Below are 16,677 nucleotides of genomic sequence, written 5' to 3' on the forward strand. Positions count from 1 at the left end.
TGTTGATTAAAGCAGTGAAGACATGTTAAGAGATTACATCAAATCAATAGTACCTTTTCTGTTTGCTTAACAGAAACATCTTTTTGTTCTATGTCTTCTGTAATGTCTTCTTCGCTAACTTTACTTCTTAATTCTTGAGTTAATTGTTTTTCGAGCTTCATCTCCGAAATTGCTATCCTGTCACCACCTTTTTTATCATGATCATCATCATCTTTCTTATGTTGATCATCCTTGTCTTGGTCCTTTTCAGATTTTGTTTCAGGTTTGTCCCTCATGTCAACTTTTCCATCATAAAAAAGTTTTTCAGCACCAACTTTTGACTTAAGTTTGTCTTTTTCTACTTTAACTGTAGTTTGTGATTCAGTCTCCGTTTCGGAGTCAGTGGACTTCTTAAGGAACTCGCTATCTTCCTCAGACGAGACCTGCACTAGTGTCGAATCAGTTCTCATGGTTTTAGGGAATGGTTTAATTTTTTCTTCTTGTTTTGTTTTTGTATCGAACTGTTGTATTGTTTCTTTTACTGACTTGACAGTTTCGACATGCCTTTCAGAGTCATATATTACTTTTTGAATAATATGTTCGCGAGTGTCTGCACTCGATATCTGCTTTGATTGTTCCCTAACGAATTCTTGAGTATATTCTATACTTTGATCTTGTTCGAGGGTGTGTTTTTTCAAAGCTTCCTTCGTAAGTTTAATAGTTTTCGTAGTGTCAATCGATGGTTCCTTGGAAATTTTAGACTCAAATGAACTAATTTTATCCCTTAGTGTAGCTTCCGCTACGTCTTTCTCGGTATCCATTACTAGTTCTGGTGATTTATCACCATCGTCTAGTTTTTCTTCGACTCTCGCACTGTCTATCTCCTTTTGTGAAATAACTTCTTTTGAAAATGAGTCAGTTTTTGTCTCAACTACTTGTTTCGTCTCTGTTTCAACAGTTATAGATTTTCTCGGAGTTATGGTAACGTTGGAAAAGTCTCCAGATGGGAATCTCATAGATTCGTTTCTCATATGTCTTTGCAAATGTTTAGGTGTTGGTTTGGCTGGTGATGATGGGTCGAATTTTCTAAATTGTTCTACAGGTCGTTCAACTTTTATTTCTTCTACTTTAGTTTCAACGTGTTCTTTCGGCTCTTCGATTTCTCTTTGGTCTTCTACAGTTTCGGGTGATGTTTTCGAACGTGTTCGTTCCGTTTTTGGTTCTTTATCTTTCACCTAAAATCAAAAATGTTATATTATTCTATACAAATAAGAAGAATTCAAATATTTAAATTATCGTCAAACCTGCTGCTCGATGTCGTGGAATTTCTTAATATCCGGTTTTATTTGAGTCTTAATCTCGATAATTTCTTCGCGGATTTCTTTCTTTTGTTTCGAAGCTGGTATTTTGCTTGAACTGAGTTTTTTCGTAATTTGTTCTTTCCTTTCAGCTACACTACGTTTCACGTCTGTAATTCAAGTCGATTAATTTATGCTTATAGAATTATATAAGGAGACAGTTACATCAGATATATGAATATATGCTGTAATAAATTATTTACCTTCATCTTCCTCACTGTCCTCGCTAGGTGTTGGAGTTCTCTCCACTTCACTCTTATCTACAACAGATTTCTCTTCCGGTGAATATTTAGCTTCATCCTGGTCCACTTCGGATTCGTGACGTATCGCTTCTGCTATTTGATTGTCGTCGTAAATCCTTTCTTTAACTTTGTTGTCCTCTTCCGCTACAGCACACAAAATAAATATGTTTAGGATAGGAGGTAAAAGCTTTGGTGTAAATTATCAAATTTATAACGTTTCAAAAATCATTAAAGTCTTGTTTACTAAACTATACTATTTTTAACATAACAAAGGTACATTTGCTACACTACCTTTGTACGCTTCGATTTCTTCAGATTCTTGTCTTTCTTGATAAATGTTCCGTTGGATACGTCTTTCATTGCTGTCATCTGACTGAGATGCGATAATATCGTCTCTTCCGATGCGGCATAGTGCTAGCTCTAAAGAATTATCTGCAAATTAAAGAGTGGCTGATATACAAGGAAATAAGCATAACTAACAGACCCCTGAAATGAATGACGCTCTGCACAGCAGATTTTGTGCAGTTTAGGAAAATGTATAGAACTGGCGATAACTTTCAATGTAATTTATTTTTACATTTAAAGATTTTGCTAGCAATATCCATAGTCGAATGTGACTTAAGTAAAATACCTAGAGCCTTAGTTCCTGATTGCGTCTTCCATAACTTGAGCATAAGCTGCGCCTGTTCAGCGGCGGTGATGCGCTTGGCTTGTATCTGGTTAACGGTGGCCACGCTCACGCCCAACTCGTAAGCCAGCGCCACCCAGTCCTTACCCAATAAGTTGCAGATGTCTTCCAATCTATAACAAGTATGTTCATGAACTTATAATTAAATAAAAACTAAATTAAGGAGCAATCGTTGGCCTTTGTCTAGAATTTTTTTTGCTAGTTTGACTGGATCGGAATTTTCTTTGAGACCTACATCCATTCTCATGTTACTTTCCATATTCCAGTTCCATTTCCATTCTAATATCTATGTAATGTGTTACCGAGGATCCCTCAGTCTCTGCCTCCATATGAGTTCCTGGTCCTCGGTGCGGCGCGGTAGAGCATCCTGCTGCACGGGCGACGTCCTCTCCGTCGCGATGTCATCCGGTACCATTATGTTCAGGATAGCGATCTGGCAATCATCATGACAAAGGAAACTGAATCATTGTATTACCTATGCGTCACAATCAATAAACATTTAAAGGTTATTTAAGCTCTTCTTAGTGTTGTTAAAGTTAACATTATTTTTTACATATTTAGTGCCAGAAATCCACATTAAGTCAGAAAGTAGTCAGAGACTCTTATAGAAGAACAATTCAACATGAGTACCACCAGATATTCTTTTATTAAAACAATTATTACCGGCGCTGGAGAAGGTTCTCCTTTAGGAACCTTGGGGTCCCTCATGAACTGGCAGCGACAGATCGGCTCCAGATCCTGAGTCTTGATCATCACAGGGAATGCAACACGGTTCTCCCTGAAGGCGCGGAACGGTATTGAAAGCTGTTCGCCGGACTTCGCAACGGGGACTAGGTTTCCACCAAACTCCAAGTATACCGGTTTACCTTCGTGGACCTAGGGAATTTTAAATATCGTTACCATATTTTAATAATTGATATTAATCAATTATTAAAATATGGTATCATATCAATATCAATTATTAATATTTGGTTTGATGGTTTGTCGATTACGACAAACCATCAAACCAAATGATTCGCAGATTCTACAAAGCATGCAAAAATTTATTTCGTTTTACACTAGAAACCCTCCTTCATTCTTTAAGAAAATTTCTTAACAAATTCAGATCTGTAAGTTTAATTACCTCAACGTCGCGACTCTTGGCAACTTGTATGAACCGTTCGATCCTCTCCAATGCTTTGTCTTCCTTGTCATCAGTGACGCAGAACATTCTAAGCTGCGCTTGACATTCGTCTGTCCGCTTTGCGTACACCACGAAACGTGCCATAAAAGGAACGTGGATTGCCTCCCTAGAAATAAAAAAAATGTGGATAAAATTCCTTTCACATTTATTTAGTACTAGCTGTCGCCCGCGACTAATTAAAAGAAACTTAATCAGTCTGCTATGGGTTCCTCCAGACTGTGTTCTGCATCTATTCTAAATTTCATCGAGATCCATGCATCCTTTCTATAGAAACGAACGTCCATCCATCCATCCAAACATTCGCATTTATAATATTAGTGAAAAAGGTGCGTTCGTTGGAGATTTCGGCTTCTTTTTGTTAGCGACCGAAGGGGTTTAGTGTGTCAAAAAAAGGGCTAAGTTTGCTTACCTGTACAATTCAGTAGCCATCTTAGTAGCGTCTTCAATATGACGACAATCGATCAACCAATATCTTGCAGAGACGGTAGTCGTGAAGGAAACGCAATCGTTGACGAAAGTAAGGGGCGTGTTCTCGGTAACATCTTCCCAATGCGCGCGATTCGTTCCACCTGAAGTATACGTCATATCAAACTAACAAATCTTATAATAATAAATAAATAAAAGCTATGCAAAATAATACGAGTACTGCCAATTTGTTAACAAAGCATTTAAGATGGCAGTATTTTGCTGGTATCACCGCAACAAAACTTCCTCTCTACGCATGCTGAAAGCAGGCCTTTAAATTTTAATAGAATTAAATTAAAATAATCTACTTTACAAGGAATTAACTACGATACATCTATTCAAGACAGATATGAATAGAGTTAGAAATGTATTAGAATTGTACACATATACTTTAAATATAAGTTCAAATAATAATGTGGACAGATATCGAATTAAATAACTAAAAATATATCGCAAAAATAAGAAATAAAAAAAAAGTTTCCAAAACGGCCTATAGCAAACACACAACAAGCAAACACAACACACAAGGAAACGAGAAACAAATTATTTTTTTATAAATTTTACTAACAAGAAATTACAACGTGGCATTTAGTTAAATTATTACCTGATAATCTTAAAGTAAGTGCTATAATTTTTAATAAATAAAACAATGAATGTATTGTTAATTATCAACAACGAATTATATGCAGGTCTGGTTTTTCCAAAAAACAGATCTCTCGAAGGACAATTACTGAAATGAAACTGAAGTGACTAACCTAATCGGTGATATAGAGGTAAAATGATAAAATGATATTAAAAAAATAGAATCGATAGGCCGTTTTGGAAATAAAACTTTGTTAAGAAAAAGCAAATAAATATATTAAGGAACGTCTGTCGCAGAAATATGAAGTGATGATGAATCGATGATACACCGCAAATAATATCCTAAATAAGAAGAAAAGATCGTGTTCTGTGATTTGTTTATAATGTGCCAGTATTTTGATCTAAAAAGGTTGTTTTTAAACTTTTTTTAAAATACATTTACCAGTGTTGCATCAGTGCGGTAATGTTCCAAGTATTGTTACATTTATGTTACAGTGTAATGGTGATTCAAGCTTAAAAAAATCAGCCCGTGCATTATAGAAGTATGTATGAGAAGCGAGAAATGGAAAAAAAGCATTCATAAAATCGAATAAAAAAAAAGAAATCTTTTCAGACATGACATTCGAAGAACAAAAAGCGCGTTGAAACATCTAAAACAAATGAAATGTGAAATAAAACAAAATAAAAAACACGAAATAATATTAAATCGTGTAACTAAAACCGAGTTCAACCCTGTCTTTAAAGTTTACATGGAAAATTCTATATTTTTTTTACCTTCGAGAGATCGTTTGCGAAAAACCCCTGTTGGTGGGCGTCCGTACGTGGGCCGCGATTAATTTAGTTCCAAACACGGTGAGCGTGCAACACACACAAACACGAGAACAAAGACAATGTAGACACGACATAACGCACACAGGGGCACGGCCCACCTCTCACTGTATTTGCTATAAGCGTACATTTCCATTGTGTATTTTCTGTTCCGTTGTTCAGTAAATCCATGTTATACAGGCTGTTTAACTACTCTAGACATCTGATAGACATGCTCATCCCTATGTTTATAGATTTTGGGATATTTTTTTTTCTAAATTCGATAACGTTTTTCAACTACACTATATTTTACAAAAGATATAAAAGATTCTATGATATAGGATAAATTACTATATTTAAAAGATGTTTTCAATCTATAATTACTCTATAGATATTTGAAAACTACCGATGATGTCTTTTCAAATTGTAATACGATAAACGAGTCGATTTTGAAATAACTTTTTTATTCTACATCGTGTTGTAATGGAATATAGGTTATACATAAAAAGTATATAAGCCTAACAATAAGCTTGATTTTTACCTACTTTAGGCTGACTTACCTTTTAGCCAAGCTATATAAGCCATAATCCATTGCAACACTTCACATAACACCATTTGGATATTGGAAATGAAATCAACAAACAAAAACCCTTGGTTCAGTCAAGGAAAATAATTTCCTACCCAATATATTCTAATAAGCGAATTAGATTTGCTGTCTTTTATCGTCTCCAATATCCGTAATGATTTGTAATAAAAGATAGTAAGGCAACGTACCTGATATGGAGCAAAGTAGACGAAGAGTTGGGGCTGATGAGGTGCTGTACTGGTTGGTCATGCCCTGGGTGTGGGGACGTGGAGCTGGCATGCTGAGTGTGATAGCTTTATGGAACTTCCGTCTCCTTGGCTCTACGGTGACCACTGGTGATACTGCAACTCCACGGCCGAGAAGTTTAGCTGTCAGTTCCGAATCTATGATTTGGGCCTGTCGAGTGAATTTGTTTGTTGTGTATTTTTGGATTTGTGTAAACTAAATCTATGATATTAATTTTTAGTTTTTATTGTTTTTTTTTAAGTAATTTATAACTAATTAGTTTTTTGTATATTCTTCTTGTTAAATATTTACTTTAGCTCTTCTTGTTATCTTCTTATGTGATTACGATTCTTCTTACGTTTTTGTATTTATGTATTTTTGGGTTGCAAATACCAAACTGGACTTAAAGTCCATCTGAACAACGATCTAACATTTTTTTGACGCGCGATGGATTCCTTGTCAATGATAAATGTTTTAAATGAAAATGATAATAATTTTTGGTCCTATTTAAATAAAACCAATGAAAGAAAATGATAAAAAAACTTTTCTCAAAGACCAAACGTGTTTTGTGAAAATGCTTACATTTTAGTGCAAATTTAAAAATAACAAATGTAAAATAAAAGATAACTTACCTTCTTAAATTTTTGTCGATTCCATTTATTAAATAAAAAAAATCAAAACAATAATGTGTGTAACTCATTAGATTAAAAAGAAATGGGTTGTGCAAAGCAAATATGAACATATGAAATCACAGTAAAAGCACATGAAATATAACATCCTTTATCATTCATCTTAAAAAAAAAACTCACATATTTCTCACACATGCGCTTTAAAAAAAACAAAGCATTGGAACACACAATTGAGCAAAATAAACACAACATGCAACTCTCACGTTTGGTCTTTAGGAATAAAGTTCAAAATTGCATAACAAACATTCATTATTGACAAGGCAAAGCACAATATTACCCAATAAATTTATCAATCTTAAAAATATACTTAAACATACGTCACTCCAAAAAACGATAAGAAATTTAAACCTTAACACTATAGAATTAAGATTACTTTTCGATCAAGCTTTACAATCTCTTACCATGCCATAACCTAAAGACCAAGTAGAGAAAATATTAAACATTATTGCGTTAAAACGCAGTGTGAGATATCGAGTGATTTCATACATTACAAATTTACTTTGATTAAAAACAAGAATATTTAAATATGATTTTAATGAATTATTACAGAAATTCTAAGCAATTTTAAGATAATTCTAAATTTATTGGGTATGACATCAATCCCTAAAGGAGTAACGCATATTTTAACATAATTACTTAATAATAATAATTAAAATTAAATAAATTCCATTAAAATACAGTCCGATTCATCTATTCATTAAATACAATATAGATTAAAAATCAATATAATTAAATACGGTAACTAACTTCAGATAACAAACGAAAGAATATCGGTTGAAACATGACCTTGAAACTGATATAAAAAGGGCTAAACACTGACGTATATTCGTCCGGTGGCGGCACCGACTAGTTTCGAACCCATCGTCTTGTCGGTCATGAGCGATGGGCCGACTCCGCGAAATAATACTAGTCCCACTCACCTTGATGAAGTACGTCAGTGTTTTAGCCGTTTTTATATAAGTTTATGACCTTGAAAGGTTAAAAAGTTTACATACCTTATTATCATAAATACTAAGCTTAAAATTGTTATTAATTAAATCCAATTAAATCATTAATTTCTCTTTTGGTCGCAGATAATAAATACATAAACATTATACTGCCAGTTTTAAAATAATTAAGACAAAAAATAATTTCGAATGAACGAAACAATGAATCGGATTGAATACAAAAACTTGTTAAAGGTAAGAAAGACATAGTACATATGAGTACATAATACTAAAACTAATATAATACTAATAAAGATTCAATTAAAATTTCACTAACACACTGGTAACTACGTTATCCTTATCACCTAACATGTCACAGATCGCTTGTTAACTTCGTCAGTTTAAAATGGGACTAGAGATATTACAAATTGTCGGAAAATTGAAATGATTTCATATGTTCCACTGAGCCAGTTTATAATATTCCTAGTCCGATTATAAACTAACATATTTCACTAACGCCTGTGACATGGATACGTAAAATATTTCTTAAATTATTGCTCGTTATACAAATAGTATTCTAAATACAGATAAAATTAAATTTCATAAAAAAATCAATGTTTATTTTTGTTTCAAAGAACACCTAATTTTAAAAGTTGCAGCCAAAAATAAATTCTCAGAAAATCTTTATATATATAATTCTTCTGTGAGTGTGTATGTAAACGACTGGACCGATTTTGATGAAATTTTTTGTGTGTGTTCAAGGGGATCTGGGAATGGTTTAGATTCACAATTTTATCCGCTGGACAATGTTTTTTTAGTTAATTTTTAATTTATTAGTAGTTGTTGATTTTGGAATGTTTTACATTGGATCCGACAGACGGCGCTACCATCATTAATTCAAATTAAAGACGTGTAGACAGGACAACGTCTGTCGGGTCCGCTAGTACTTTATAAAATCTAATTCCTTCTGAATTTTATAGACCTTAAAATTCCAAATTATCATTGACATTAGTTATCTGCTTTTAAAGCTATAAGCAAATTATTTAATAGTAATACTGGAAATTTTATTATTATTTTAATTAACCTCACTTTGAAAAAAACTATGTCTACTAACATTCTAATTGTAGCAATTCCAATATTTTACTTATAAACTTATAAACTGTTGGTTTCTGAAACCAAAATCTGCACAAAACATATCGTCACTGACATCTTTGACAAAACAGAGATAATATTTTAAACCAGTATTTTGGTCTTAGAAACCCACTGTAAATAATCTTAATGTTAAAACTAATGTGATACATATACGTTACCGTATTTTTATGTTAATTAAAGTAAATGATTTCTAGCAATCTAAATTCGAATTATGTTTTTGTTTTTAAAATAATATTTGGCATCATTTTTTGTACTATTATTAAGTGTCCATTCAAAACTATTGATAATATGAAAATACTAGCTATCGCCAGCGACTCCGTCCGTAATAAATAACATAATTAGTAGCCTATGTGTTCTTTCAGACTATGTTCTATATGTATGCCAAATTCCATCGAGATCATCAGCTGTTTTGAAGATATTTTCAAACATCCACCCACATATCTAAACATTCGCATTTATAATAGTAAGATTAGATACGTGAACTTCTACGGCTTAAAAACATATAGAAAAACATATTGTAATCACATTTAAAATACATACTAAGTAAATAGTATATATATTATATAATAAATTAATTAAATACATATACTTGTACTACCAAATTAAAGAGAATCGTTTCTTTTTCGATACATTATTAACTGTAATCTTTTTTAAATTCATATCTTTGACACCTTTCCGAGGTTTGAACAGGTTTACCTGAAGGCCAACTTTGATCTTCTTCGTCAACGCACCCTGGGGGAAGACAGCCTGCACTTGAGGTACCACGGAACTTGATACCATACCACCTGGAATATTTTAATTAATTTAATTACTTCAATTAAAAATATTGTATTAGATAATCGGGATATTTCAACTTGACTAGAAAAAAGCATCGGTGGCTCAGAGGTCAAGCACTTGACTTGCAATCTGCAGGTCCTGGGTTCGAATCCCGCCATGTACCAATGTGTTTTTCCAATTTCCGATTTACATATGTACATTTATCCGACGTTCTTATCACCCATAACTTAAGGTAGGCTCCGAGCCCCTCGGTGGGGACGTATAGTAAGCTGATGATGATGATAGAAAAAAAGGATTAAGGTAAAGTCCTTATACCTTTAATATAGTTGTACAAACTTAATTGACTCGGCAATAGTAACTCGGTCAGTTCTGCCAGAAAATATACTTGAACAGATCAAATAACAAGACAAAATGACTACTTTTATCAACTTAGTCAAATAAAATCGTGGCAATGCAGTAATAATAAATACAAGACAAACTAAGAAAATAATATTTTAGGTTATAAAATGTAATTTACAGTACCGTACTAATATCAACACCAACTTCTAAGATATCAATTTTTATACTTCCATAATTAATATAATCAGTTAGTTACGAGCTTATGTACTTATGTTATATACTAGCTGTCGCTTGCGACTCTGTCCCCGCTCAATTAAAAAAATGTCAATAAGCAGCACATGTGTTCTTCCAGATTATGTTCTACATCTATGCCAAATCTTCTATAAAATCCTAATCTTCTAACAAACATCCATCCAACTAAGCTTTCGCATTTACAACATTAGTAAGATTGATTTACCTTCAGGTCCAATAGCGTGCACCTCTTGTCGGATACGAGAGATGACAGCAAAGTATTGCGGGAAGTCGTGTGTCAGAATACGAGTAATGCGCGGCGCTTCCCAGCCTTTCTCCTCCTCGTTTGTTTCTAAAAAGACAAATAGAATAAGATATATTTGAATAGTGGTAGAGTCCATACGAACATCTAGAAGGAATTGGAACCTAGAGACGAAATACCTCAGAAAGACTTAGAAGACAGACCTTTTAGATTTTATCAATTAAGGAAAGTTCTAGAAAACTATAAAACATGCAGAAGGCTTTGTTTGCCGATTTTGATCGATTTCTAATTAATGGCTTTATCAAACTTAAAGAACTTTAAACAGGAATACGGTAGTCCAATATAATCCATGCAAAGTAATCCTGAATAAACAATTTTTATAACACCGAGGTGATTAACGACGCCAATGGACATCTGCAATACCGGAGGAACTACAGAGGCATTGCTGGCCTTGAAAGAGATGGCGAAGCTACGCCATCAGATACAAAGTCCTTACCTTCAATTTCTAATGTTTCGTGCAGTATATCTTGCACGACGTCGTCAGTAGCATCAGCATTGTGCTCGCGCCAGCTGGTGCCGTTGTCAGAGCGCAGGATGACGATCTCGCGCTCCTTGCCGCGTAGTGACGCGTAGTGTGGCACCTCCAGTATCACCGGACTGAAGGGGATTTAACAACTTAATGATACTCTTAGAATAACTGGTTACTAAGGGAGATATTTAGTGTAGATTAGCAGTTATTTAATCCTGATTGTGGCAGTTGGTAGTACACCAAAAACAATCAACTTTTGACTGGTTAATACTTCCACAGCAACAACTTGGAAAAGGTTGGCTGGTTGATTACAGTTGTAATTCCCTTTAGTTTCTGTATTGCAGTTGTGTTAATTTTGTTGAATTTTCTTTGTTTTCACATACTGATATTGGACTGATTCAATTTTATGATAGTGTGAGATGATAGGAAGAGTCATGTACATTAGATCAATGTTGTTAATATTACCCCAAGAACTTAGCGGAGACAGGACCCATTTCAAGCACACGCGCGGCCAACGCCTCGCCTTCCATCAATGGTGGCATGTGGTTGATACGAGATGGCTTCAGATATCTGCACAAATTTTCTTGATATTAATATACATAAATGAATCCTAATTAAAACATAGAATAGGAACAGAATATAGATTCCCATTTCTACATACTACTTTGGACTTTATTTCTGTTACATCTTTCGCCTCTATTACACCTTATATCATTGGAACAACTTCTATCTCCCATTTTTACTTTTTTTAAAGTAAAAGGTTGCAAACTAGTATACGGCCAGTATTATTTCTCAAAATAGCGAGAAAACCTTTAATGGACAGAGGAGAGAATGAACACAAAGAGGATATCTCCCCCCCGTTTCCTGACATTTTTTCGGTGTTGTAGTCCTTAAGTGTGTATACACTATGTTTGGGACATCCTAATTTCAACAATGCTAATTTCACAAACTGATACTGTGATCTGAACACCATAAGTATCCAGCGCTAAGACTTTTAGTACATTATGTTCCTACAGAACTGCTCCGGTAGTAAACTCCATCTTAGTACCTACAATGAACTGAGTAGCATACCTGCATGTGATCCTGGTGGGTTGCTGTGCGGAGAGTGGAGGTACTATGACACGTACACCGCCGCCACGACAGCCCCGCATGGCTCCGCCGCGTGCGTCCACCAGGAACGACACCAGGAAGCTGATAGAGTTATATATTTATAAGTATGTTAATGACGCGTTAGATATTTAACATTTCTAGTTGTTGTTGTTTTTGATTTAGTATTAGTATATATTTAAATAGAAGTGTGAATGGTTAATTATTAAAATGCAATTTTAACTTACTTTTTCCATTGTAGTTTCTTCCTATTGTTTAATGATCCCAAGCAGCGTGGATATGAAGGTTTTGATTAAAATTATTGCATAATCTGAAATATTATGCCATTATAACTCTTTTTATTCTACATTTCTTAATACTATTTGTTGCCTGCGATTCTGTCCGCGAGGAATTAAAAAAAAATTAAGTAGCCTATGTGTTCTTCTAGACTAAGTGCTACATCTATACCAAATATCTGGAGATACCTTTAAATAAACATCCATCCACACATCCAAACATTCGCATTTATAATATTAGTAAGATAGTATAATAAATTAACTCCCAACTAGAAATCTCTTAATATGTCTGAATACTTTGTTAGACTAGGTGACTTTTTATTTTCAACAAATTCGTTAGATAAAGTTTTAGTTTTAAGATTTCTTAAATAATTTAAATTATATATTTCAGACTAAGAAAATAACTATTTCACCAAATTATACAATTGCCTTAACAGTGAGCCCCAGATACAAAGTTACTGACTTGGGTTGTGAAGGGTCGACGTTGTAGCAGTAGCCCTTAGGTGCCTGCGCAGTGCTGTACCGGCTGATGCTCTTCACAACCACCTCTTGTTGCGGCTGGTACGGGATTCCGTTCACTGATCCTTTGATTGTACAAAGATTTATTATAGTACCAGTTGAGTTGGCACGTCGGGAACGACCGGACTCTACTGACCAACGTGCCAACTTAGGCGAAAGATGTCATAGACAATTTGCAAGGCAATCAATAGTTTAGTCTTAAAGTTTAATCTGACAAAATATAGATTATAAAAAGAAAAAAATATTTCTTATGCTACAAAATTAACAATACTTTTGCTTTCATTTGTATAAGTAAACGGCACTGTAGTTAGAAAGGCAACAAATATTTATATTTCAAGTGTAATCCTAAGTCTTCAAGCTGACCTTGAGATATCTCCATGATGTTCTTATGACTCATGGCTGATTCTGTTCTCTCATCTTTGGTGACGTCAATGGGCAAGGAGTCATCTCCTAATGATTTCATATCATCCGCAGTCAGATAGCGATATGGTTGGTCGTTCAGAATTGTATCTTCTCCTAGAAAAATATAAAACCTTAAATACACTGAATGGGACATATAAACTAGTAACTTTTGCCCGCGACTCCATCCACGCGGAATTGAAATAGAATTTAGTAAGTATCCTATGTGTTCTTCCAGACTGTGTCCTACATCAATTCCAAATTTTATCCAGATCCGTTGAGCCGTTCTGGAGATATATTCTAACAAACATCCATCTATCCATCATATCTTTCGCATTTATAATATTTCATATTGTTTTAAGGATAAAATAATAAATATTTTTTCTGGAATTTTCTTTTTTTTTTAAATAATGACATACCACCTTCTTCTTCCGAGTCCGACATAAATGTCTCCAGCATCGTCTCCGGCGCGACCACTTTGTATTTCTCCTGCGAGGCTGCGCTGATGGAGGGGTCTGATACTTCCTTGAGGGTCTCCATCACTGTGACGTAGCCGAGTTTGGATGCTATGTCTAGTGGAGTTTGACCGTTCTGGAAGAAGTGGTTTTAGATAAAAAATGATAGAGATTCTATGTGAAGTAATTTTTTACTATTTAATTAAATTGTTTTTGTTTTTTCCGTCTGATAAAATTGTTTGTTTTGTTACGCGCAGAAAACAAGCTTGTGTAAAGTTTGAATGTTATAATACAACATTCTTATTATAAAGAATACTTACGACAGTGATAGCGTTTGGATCAGCTTTGTGTTCGAGCAGAATGTTGACGATGTTGATGTGACCTTGTTGAGCTGCGTGGTGCAGCGCGGTGTAACTATAACAAATTACATAATTAAAAAAATCTGTAAATGAAGTAAATTACTGCTTTTATGTGAATATACCGTAACATCCACCCGCGACTTCGTGCGCGCGGAAAAAACCCAACTAAGTAGTCTACTTTCTTCCAGACTATGTTATACATCTGTGCCAAATTTCAACAAGATCCACTGAGCCGTTCCGGAGATACGTTCAAACAAACATCCATCCATGTAAACATTCGCATTTATAACATTAGTAAGAAGTAAGATAAAGAAGCGTAACTTACCCGTGATTGGTCTGAGCTTTGACAGAGGTGCCATTCTCCAGCAGATAGCGCACCATGTTAGCCTGACCGTAGTGACTGGCGATGTGCAGCGGTGTATACCCACCCTTAGTGCATATATCCACCTGAAAGAGGGACGGGGTTCATGGGTAAAGACGGTAAAGAATGTTCATAGTGTAAATTTAATATCTTCAAAATAAACAAACGCAACCAGATCAGTGTAAATAAATGAGGACCTCCTCCTTTTGGATGTCAGTTAATAATCATACCTGTCCGCCATTCTTGACGAGCAGCTGTGCGACTGGCACGCGGTCCTCCTGCGCGGCCAAGTGTATGGCAGCCAGGCCGTTCTTGGCCTGCTGGTCCACCTCGGCACCATGCTCCAAAAGCAACGCACACATTTCCGTGTGACCCTGGTCATATTATTGCGGTGTTAAACAGAATTCAAAAGATAATACAAACCCTGAATTTCATGCAACAGATTCTGAAGAAATCAGAGATTCCCTAGCTTTTTGTAGACGCCTTAAAACTGGTTTTGGTGAACTTCTACAGTTTATCTTCAAATTATGAACCTTTGGTGAACCCCAGGATGTCCATAAGGATGTACCTGTTGAGCTGCAAGATGCAGCGGTGTAAATCCAGCTTTAGATTCGGCGTTAGTAAGTGCGCCGTACTCGAGCAGCGTGGCCGCAGTCTCCATCTGGTTCTTACGGGACGCGATGTGAAGCGGTGTGTGCCCGTTCTTTGCTACTGCCTGTTTAAACAAACAGTTATTAGTACACAGAGCACTTGCCGTCACTCTCAGAATAGATCAGTTACTAATGGAACTAGAGATTTTTTTCTGACTTTCTGTCCACAACTGTTTTACCACTTTTTTATTAGAGTAGGAAACAACTAGACCTACTAGAACCAGACGTACCTTGGCATCAGCTCCCTTTTCCAGAAGTGTGGTAGCGACGGCTTGCTGGTCGTACTGCGCGGCTACATGCAGCGGCGTCATGCCATTCTTGCCAGCCTGGTCGGGCGACGCACCGTGCGCCAGCAATAGATTAGCCACCTTTAACAAACGAAGGATGTCAGGAATAATGTTAAAAAATACAAAATGTATATGTAATCGTACGACACTATTTTTAATCATCAAGGATAAAAAAAAATAACATTTACCTTTAAGTTTCCATATTTAGCAGCTAGATGCAGAGCAGTGAAGCCTTTCTTTGTGGTCGCTGTCAGGGGCGCGTTGTGCTCGATCAAAGCCGCGGCCACCTACACAATAATTTATTTACTGCGGCATAGTTACAATTAGTGGTCACTCATTGACTCCTCAATTGTAGACTTAATTTCATGTAAAACAAAGGAAGACAGATATCATCATCAGCTCACTATACGTCCCCACCGAGGGGCTCGGAGCCTACCCGAAGTTAAGGGTGACTAGTCAAGACAGATATAAAGTAGAAAAAAAGATAAAATGGGATGCATACATCATGATTGTGTTGCTTAGCTGCGATGTGCAGAGCATTATAGTGGTCAGCAGTGAGGGCGCGCACGTCGGCCCCGTGCTGCAGCAGCAACACCGCGATGTCCACATTGCCGAGTCGCGACGCGATGTGCAGCGGCGTCTGACGCTCGCGCGCCTTCGCTTCCACCGCCGCGCCGTTACGGAGTAAGATCCGAATTATGTCAGTCTAAAATATAAATTACACTTAATTGGTGTCATAGCTAAGGAATTAGGAGTTTGTCATTAATATCAGAAACTACTGCTAGATTACTAGAAAAATCTAATCAAAACTAAGTCGTCGTTTTTTTTTTGGATGCGATGTTTTACCTGGTTGGCCCTGGCTGCTAGATGCAGAGGCGTCTCTCCTCTGACCGTGGGCACGTCAGGGTTGGCCTCGTGCTGCAGCAGGTAGATAACGATGTTCATGCAGCCCATGAACGCAGCTACGTGAAGTGGAGTCAAGCCTGACTCCGTGGTTGCTTGGATACCTTGAGTAAGGAATAGTGTTATTAGTAAACTCGAGGTTTTTTTTATGCAAATATTTAGAAGTATATTTTACTTACTTGCTCCATACTTGAGGAGTAGTTCCACAACCTTAATTCTATTCTTCTTGCAAGCTATGTGTAAAGGAGTGAATCCGTTCAGAGCTCGTGCGTTCGCATCAGCATTTCTGTAGGCGTACAAAATATTAAAAAAAACCATATGGTCATCTCTCTCATTATCTTT

The 16,677-nt window shown here is 35.7% G+C and overlaps 1 protein-coding gene across 5 annotated transcripts in view; it reads right to left on the minus strand.

Moving 5' to 3' along the window:
- The window catches only part of LOC106123133 (uncharacterized), a 49,964-nt gene that overhangs the window by 15,003 nt on the left and 18,284 nt on the right, over positions 1-16,677 (minus strand). For all 5 annotated transcript variants that reach the window (XM_013319290.1, XM_013319291.1, XM_013319288.1 and 2 more), the window contains exons 9-36: positions 16,515-16,621; positions 16,279-16,439; positions 15,935-16,138; positions 15,621-15,719; positions 15,376-15,513; positions 15,064-15,210; positions 14,726-14,869; positions 14,460-14,581; positions 14,096-14,189; positions 13,740-13,911; positions 13,285-13,437; positions 12,866-12,986; positions 12,355-12,375; positions 12,092-12,211; positions 11,486-11,590; positions 10,988-11,148; positions 10,456-10,581; positions 9,579-9,667; positions 6,079-6,286; positions 3,860-4,019; positions 3,391-3,556; positions 2,931-3,143; positions 2,570-2,700; positions 2,211-2,380; positions 1,871-2,011; positions 1,541-1,723; positions 1,284-1,447; positions 54-1,214 (exon numbers count right to left, since the gene is read on the minus strand). In XM_013319290.1, the coding sequence (XP_013174744.1) occupies positions 54-1,214; positions 1,284-1,447; positions 1,541-1,723; positions 1,871-2,011; positions 2,211-2,380; positions 2,570-2,700; positions 2,931-3,143; positions 3,391-3,556; positions 3,860-4,019; positions 6,079-6,286; positions 9,579-9,667; positions 10,456-10,581; positions 10,988-11,148; positions 11,486-11,590; positions 12,092-12,211; positions 12,355-12,375; positions 12,866-12,986; positions 13,285-13,437; positions 13,740-13,911; positions 14,096-14,189; positions 14,460-14,581; positions 14,726-14,869; positions 15,064-15,210; positions 15,376-15,513; positions 15,621-15,719; positions 15,935-16,138; positions 16,279-16,439; positions 16,515-16,621 (4,981 nt within the window). The remainder of the gene's footprint in view (positions 1-53; positions 1,215-1,283; positions 1,448-1,540; positions 1,724-1,870; positions 2,012-2,210; positions 2,381-2,569; positions 2,701-2,930; positions 3,144-3,390; positions 3,557-3,859; positions 4,020-6,078; positions 6,287-9,578; positions 9,668-10,455; positions 10,582-10,987; positions 11,149-11,485; positions 11,591-12,091; positions 12,212-12,354; positions 12,376-12,865; positions 12,987-13,284; positions 13,438-13,739; positions 13,912-14,095; positions 14,190-14,459; positions 14,582-14,725; positions 14,870-15,063; positions 15,211-15,375; positions 15,514-15,620; positions 15,720-15,934; positions 16,139-16,278; positions 16,440-16,514; positions 16,622-16,677) is intronic.

This window comes from Papilio xuthus, unplaced genomic scaffold (assembly GCF_000836235.2).
Source record: "Papilio xuthus unplaced genomic scaffold, Pxut_1.1 DF826159.1, whole genome shotgun sequence".
Classification (NCBI taxonomy): domain Eukaryota; kingdom Metazoa; phylum Arthropoda; class Insecta; order Lepidoptera; family Papilionidae; genus Papilio; species Papilio xuthus.